Source organism: Lipotes vexillifer, unplaced genomic scaffold (assembly GCF_000442215.2).
Source record: "Lipotes vexillifer unplaced genomic scaffold, Lipotes_vexillifer_v1.1 scaffold442, whole genome shotgun sequence".
Classification (NCBI taxonomy): domain Eukaryota; kingdom Metazoa; phylum Chordata; class Mammalia; order Artiodactyla; family Lipotidae; genus Lipotes; species Lipotes vexillifer.
In genome coordinates, this window is record NW_006790311.1 from 914,317 (window position 1) to 921,275 (window position 6,959).

Genomic DNA, 6,959 nt, shown 5'->3' on the forward strand with positions numbered 1-6,959 from the left:
CGTGGGCTCTAGAGCACAGGTTCAGTAGTTGTGGCACACGGGCTTAGTTGCTTTGCGGCATGTGGGATCTTCCCAGACCAGGGCTTGAACCCGTGTCCCCTGCATTGGCAGATGGATTCTTAACCACTGCGCCACCAGGGAAGTCCATTGCCCATTCTCTCTTCATCATACTTACTGAGCAAGTCTACTTAACCTGAGTTTAATCCGGTTTTGTACCCACTCTACACTTATACCTCCACAGCTGATTGCAGCTGGAGAAAAATATGCAGCACTGTCTGCTTTAAATTCAAGATCACTGATCTCAAGTGGGCCCTTAATCCTTCCAGGCAATCATAATGCATTTCCCCACTTCTTTCACAACGCTACTCTCCTAAATCACATTTTTATACCTTTCATTTTCTCTTCAACTTCTCCATCCTCACTCAGTTAGTGGCAATACTTCCTATTTCGCTGGGAAACAGAAGCAATAACAAAGGAATTCCCACAAACTCCTACCACCATCTCTACCCACCTGATTAACTGCCTCTGTGCTCGTATACTCTGCTTTCTCCCGTTGCTCTGGGTAAATTGCTCCAGATATAAACCAGCCCTTTCTCTTGTGCACTAGATGCAGTTCTCTTTTGCTTACTCAGTCTAGCAATTCTTCTCTGTTTCTACTTCATTATTAACTCTTCCCTCTTTACTGGATCTTTCTTATCAGCATAACAACATGCCATTTCTCCCATCTTACTGCCTGATAACATAGTAGGCTTAATAAAATATTTGAATGAATGGATTAATAAATAAAAAGGTTGGTTAAACTTAAGCATGTTTAAATGGTTTGGGGGTAGATCCAGTTGAGAGGAAGAGGCTCAAAGTCTAAGAGAGAGGGAATAAAAGAGCATCAAGGTCCCTGAGGAGAAAGGAGGGTATGGGCTCAACTACAAGTAGAGGGATGGACATTTGATGGGAGGATGGAAGGGGAGAGGATGGGTAGGAATGCAAGTAAGTTAGCAGATTTGGTAGTGGCAAGTTGAGGGAGTTTCCAGTGACTTTATTTTCTTTGTGAAATGGGAGATGGTATCATATGCTAAGTAATGAGGTCCTGGAGGGTGGTCTTGGTTAATCTGACAGGAGTATAGAAGTTTTGAAAGAATCATTGTGGAAAGGGAGAGGAAACTGACTAGAGAAACGTAGGACTAACTGTCCAGGTTGAGGATCCAGCTGAGAGTAGTAGCCATGAATTTATAGTAGCATCATATTCTATATAATGATTATTTTAGGTAAAGCTTTTCTAGAGGAGCAAAGAAGATTGGGTAGAGCAGATTCATAATGTTCATTGTCATCATCACAAATTATTTTTTATTTTAAAAAGTTTTGATGCCTTAGCTGGGTCTCTCAGTCTTCATCGAACATTATTCTGTTACTATAAATGGTACCATTAAAATTATGGCCTGCACTAGGAACATACTTAGAGGTCAGGATTTATGAAATGTGTAGTTTATACAATTTGGCAAGTGAGTCCTACTAAGTTCCTAATGACCACGTTTCTCATAAAATCATGTAGGAAGAGCCACTATTGTTCATATAAGTATTTTGTGTTAAATAAATGAATTTAGATATGGTTTTACTTCTTCAAGTTGTCAGCTGGGTTAATTAAAAAATATCTGCATAGAAAACTTGAAAGCGTTTGTATTTATGTTTTCTTTTTTAGGGGCAAAGAGGCCCCGAGTCACTTCAGGTGGTATATCAGAGTCTCCTGGTGGATTCTCTAAGCACATTCAATCGAATTTGGACTTCTCTCCAGTAAACAGTGCTTCTAGGTAAGCCTGATTAATAAAAAATCAAGTAGTTGTTGGATATAATAGTCCCCATGAAAAATAATACAAGTATATATTGTTTTCTTATGATGAGTATGTTTTTCAGTGTGAGAATGGTAATGTGATATAAGAAAGGCCTGATGAATTTTATTTAAAGATATACTTTTCTCCATATCTTAATGCTGCAGTGAAGAAAATGTGAAGTACTCCACTTCTCAGCCAGAACCACGGACAGGTCTTTCCTTATGGGACACCAGCCCTTCATACATTGATAAACTGGTACAAGGGATCAGTTTTTCCCAGCCCACATGTCCTGATCATATGCTTCTGAATAGTCAGTTGCTCGGCACCCCAGGATCCTCACAGGTAAAGTTTTTCAAATAAATAATGGCAGCCCTTTATTTTTTATTGTCTTAAAGTCTTTTTTTTCTTTTAATATATAAATCTAAGAAATATAATATTAAAACTTGATACAGATTTTTTTGTTTGTTTTTTGTTTGTTTCTTTGGCCACATCATGGCACGTGGGATCTTAATTCCCTGACCAGGGATAAAACCCATGCCCCCTGCAGTGGAAGCGCAGGGTCCTAACCACTGGACCAGCAGGGAATTCCTAGGGGAGACTCTGATGTATAAGAATCTTAAGTCAGAGAAAAAAATTTTCAGACCAAATAGCTATGATATGACTGCTTTTGGTGATAAATCTGATGATTTATTCAGCTTTCCTCTATTTGACATGTAGAACCCCTGGCAGCGCTTGGTCAAAAGAATGACACGATTTTTTACCAAATTGGATGCTGACAAATCTTACCAATGCCTGAAAGAGACTTGTGAGAAATTGGGCTATCAGTGGAAGAAAAGTTGTATGAATCAGGTATGTTTCATTGATTTTTGTTATATTTTTTTCCTGAAGAAAAATTTAAATATTTGAATAAAAAACTATCATTGTCAGTATATTTTAAAAATATAATTAATTTGAAAAAGAAAGTTGAAACTGAAGAAATTTAAGTAAAATGTTCTTTATCTTAAGAAATATTTCTTAAAAGACTTCTTTAAGGTTATTAAAGACACTAAGAGACTCAAGTCATTTTCTTTCAAACTATGTACTATACTTAAATTGTAGCACTTAACAATCAGCTCCCTTCTATGAAAGATGGATCCATGAACAATCCCATATTTCCTCCACCTCACTGCTCCCATCTACCAATTTTTGTTGTTTATGTTATTATAGCATTTTTATAACATTGACATTCTAACTTGTCTTTAGGCTTTTCACAAATCTTAATATCATGAAAAACAAAGAGAGGAATATTTTGTATTAAAGGAGACCAAAGAGGCCTGATAAATAATGCAATGCATGATCTTTCACTAGATCGTGGATTTAAAGAAAAAAAGCTATAAAGGATGTTATTGGAACAGTTGGGGAAATTTAAATATGGGTTTTATATTAGATAATGTTTTTGAATCAGTGTCAGATTTTTGGTGTGATGATAATATTGTGGTTTGTAGGAGAATGTCTTTGCAGGAGGCACATAGTGAAGTGTGTGCCATTGATAACTTAGTTTAAAAGCTAAAAAAAAAAAAGATAATCACATAAAAAAAGAAAAGTAAACATGCTATCTAGGTTGGTAAGACCAATAAAGGGTTTGTGGTTATTTATTGCACAATTCTTCCAGTTTTTCTGTAGATTTGTAAGCTTTCAAAATTAAAAGTTAGGGAAAAATATTATTGTGCAGAAATCTGAGGCCAGCCTGATTTTCCTCTCACTTGTATAGATAATTCACTTTTTTTTTTAGGTAGATTTATTGAGATAAAATTCATGCTATAAAAATTATCACTTTAACCATTTTAAAGTGTACAATTTAGTAGTTTTAAGTATATTCACAAGATTACGCAACTATCACCATTTAAATCTAGGACCTTCCACTGCCCCCCAAATGAACTCCATACCAATTGGCAGTCATTCCTCATACCTTCCTCCCTGGCAACCACTAATATACTTTCTGTGAACTACCTATTCTGGACATTTCATATAAATGGAATTGTATAGTATGTGACCCTTTGTGTTTGTCTTCTTTTACTTAACATAATATTTTCAAGGTTAATTCATGTTGTACCATTTATTAATACTTTATTCCTTTCAATGGGTGAATGATAGTCCATCGTGTGGATAGACTACATTTTGTTTATCCATTGATGGACATCTGGGATGTATCTACTTTTTGGCTAAACTTTTCTCCTTTGTTAATAAGGTATATTACATTAATTGATTTTTGTATTTTGAGCCATCTTGCATTCCTGAGATAAATCCCACTTGATCATGGTGCATAATTCTTTTAGTGTGTTCGATAGATTCAGTTTGCTAGTATTTGTTGAAAATTTTTTTGTGTTCATAAAGGATTTGATCTGTAGTTTTCTTGCGATGTCTGGCTTTGGTATCAGGGTAATACCGACCTCGTAGCACAAGTTAGGAAGTATTCCCTTCTCTTCTATTTTTTGAAGAGTTTAAGAAGGATTGATATTAATTCTTCAAAGGTTTGGTAGAATTCCCAGTGAAGCTATCTGGTCCTGGGCTTTCCTTTGTTGGAAATTTTTTTTTTTTTTTTTTTGCAGTACGCGGGCCTCTCGCCGCTGTGGCCTCTCCCGTTGCGGAGCACAGGCTCCGGACACACAGGCCCAGCGGCCACGGCTCACGGGCCCAGCCGCTCCGCGGCATGTGGGATCCTCCCGGACCGGGGCACCAACCCGCGTCCCCTGCATCGGCAGGCGGACTCCCAACCACTGCGCCACCAGGGAAGCCCATTTGTTGGAAATTTTTTTTTTTTTTTTTGCTGGCGGGGGGCCTCTCGCCGCTGTGGCCTCTCCCGTTGCGGAGCACAGGCTCCGGACACACAGGCCCAGCGGCCACGGCTCACGGGCCCAGCCGCTCCGCGGCATGTGGGATCCTCCCGGACCGGGGCACCAACCCGCGTCCCCTGCATCGGCAGGCGGACTCCCAACCACTGCGCCACCAGGGAAGCCCATTTGTTGGAAATTTTTTTTTTTTTTTTTGCTGGCGGGGGGCCTCTCGCCGCTGTGGCCTCTCCCGTTGCGGAGCACAGGCTCCGGACACACAGGCCCAGCGGCCACGGCTCACGGGCCCAGCCGCTCCGCGGCATGTGGGATCCTCCCGGACCGGGGCACCAACCCGCGTCCCCTGCATCGGCAGGCGGACTCCCAACCACTGCGCCACCAGGGAAGCCCATTTGTTGGAAATTTTTTTTTTTTTTTTTGCTGGCGGGGGGCCTCTCGCCGCTGTGGCCTCTCCCGTTGCGGAGCACAGGCTCCGGACACACAGGCCCAGCGGCCACGGCTCACGGGCCCAGCCGCTCCGCGGCATGTGGGATCCTCCCGGACCGGGGCACCAACCCGCGTCCCCTGCATCGGCAGGCGGACTCCCAACCACTGCGCCACCAGGGAAGCCCATTTGTTGGAAATTTTTTGATTGCTTACTCAATGTCTTCACTTTTTATAGATCTATTTCCTCTTGAGTCATTTGTGGGAGTTTGTGTGTTTCTAGGAGTTTGTCCATTTCATCTTGGTTTTCCAATTTGTTGGCATACCATTTTTTGTAGTATTATAGTCCTTTTAGATTCTGTAAAGTTTGTAGTAACATCCTACTTTTATTCCTGATTTTAGTAATTTGAATCTTTTTTTTCTTTTTTTTTGGTTAGTGTGCTAAAGGTTTGCCAATTTATCTCTCTCTTCTCCTTACTATGTTTATCATTTCCTTCTTTTGGATTTACCTTGCTCTTTTTTTCCCTAGTTTTTAAGGTGGAAGGCTAAGTTGTTGATTGGATATCATTCTTTTTTAGTGTAAGTGCTTATAGGTATAAATGTATTTCTGGGCACTGCTTTTGCTGCTTCCCATAAGTTTTGATATTTTGAGTTTTCAGTTTTTTTCATATCAAATTATTTTCTAATTTCCCTTGTGATTTCCTTTTTGGTTATTTAGGTATGCTGTTTCATTTCCACATATTTGTGAATTTTTCAAAATCCTTTCTGTTGTTGGTTTCTAATTGCATTCCATTGTGGTCAGAGAAGATGTTTAGTATTATTTTAATTATCTAAAATTTATTGAGACTTGTTGCCTAACATATGGTCTATACTGGAGAATGTTCCAGGTGTGATTGAGAAGAATGTAGATTCTGTTGTTGGGTGAGGTGTTCTGGGCATATTTGTTAGGTCTAGTTGCATTATAGTGTTGTTCATGTCTTTTATTTCTTTTTTTTTAATTTATTTTTTTAATTAATTTATTTTTGGCTGTGTTGGGTCTTCATTGCTGTGCGCAGGCTTTCCCCAGCTGTGGCGAGTGGGGGCTACTCTTTGTTGAGGTGCGCAGGATTCTCATTGTGGTGGCTTCTCTTTTGTGGAGCATGGGCTCTAGGCATGTGGGCTTCAGTAGTTATGGCATGCGGGTTCAGTAGTTGTGGCTCGCAGACTCTAGAGCGCAGGTTCAGTAGTTGTGGCGCATGGGCTTAGTTGCTCCGCGGCACGTGGGATCTTCCCAGACCAGGGCTTGAACCCGTGTCCCCTGCATTGGCAGGCAGATTCTTAACCACTGCACCACCAGGAAAGCCCTATTTCTTTGTTTATCTTTGTCTAATTTTTATATCCATTATTGAGGGTGGAATGTTGTACTCTCCAGCTGTTATTGCTGAATTCTATTTCTTACTTTAACCCTGTTAGTTTTTGCCTCATAAATTTTGGAGTTTGGATTCTAGATAAATATATGATTATAATTGCTATATCTTCTTGATCATCTTAACATTATATAATGTCCTTATTTGTCTCTTGCAAAAATTTTTGTTACAGTCTTTTGTTTGATGTTAGTATACCACTTTAGTTCTGTTTTGATTATAGTTTGCATTGTGTACCCAACAACATGGATTTATAATTATTGCTTTATGTGGCTGTCTTTTTAAATCAGATAGGGAAAAAATAGATGTTACAAACAACAGAATTTATTATTATTGTCATTTGTATTTACCTATGTAAATTACCTTTACCAATATTTTTTATTTCTCCATGTGGATTTGAGTTGCTATCTAGCATTCTTTCATTTCAGCCTGAAGGACTTCCGTTACTCTTTCTTTTTTTTTTTTTTTTTTTTTTTTTTTTG

At 39.3% G+C, this 6,959-nt stretch overlaps 1 protein-coding gene across 3 annotated transcripts in view; it reads left to right on the forward strand.

Moving 5' to 3' along the window:
• Window positions 1-6,959, forward strand: part of CHEK1 (checkpoint kinase 1) — a 27,537-nt gene that overhangs the window by 14,475 nt on the left and 6,103 nt on the right. For all 3 annotated transcript variants that reach the window (XM_007463604.1, XM_007463606.1, XM_007463605.1), the window contains 3 exons: window positions 1,694-1,802; window positions 1,988-2,165; window positions 2,541-2,672. In XM_007463604.1, the coding sequence (XP_007463666.1) occupies window positions 1,694-1,802; window positions 1,988-2,165; window positions 2,541-2,672 (419 nt within the window). The remainder of the gene's footprint in view (window positions 1-1,693; window positions 1,803-1,987; window positions 2,166-2,540; window positions 2,673-6,959) is intronic.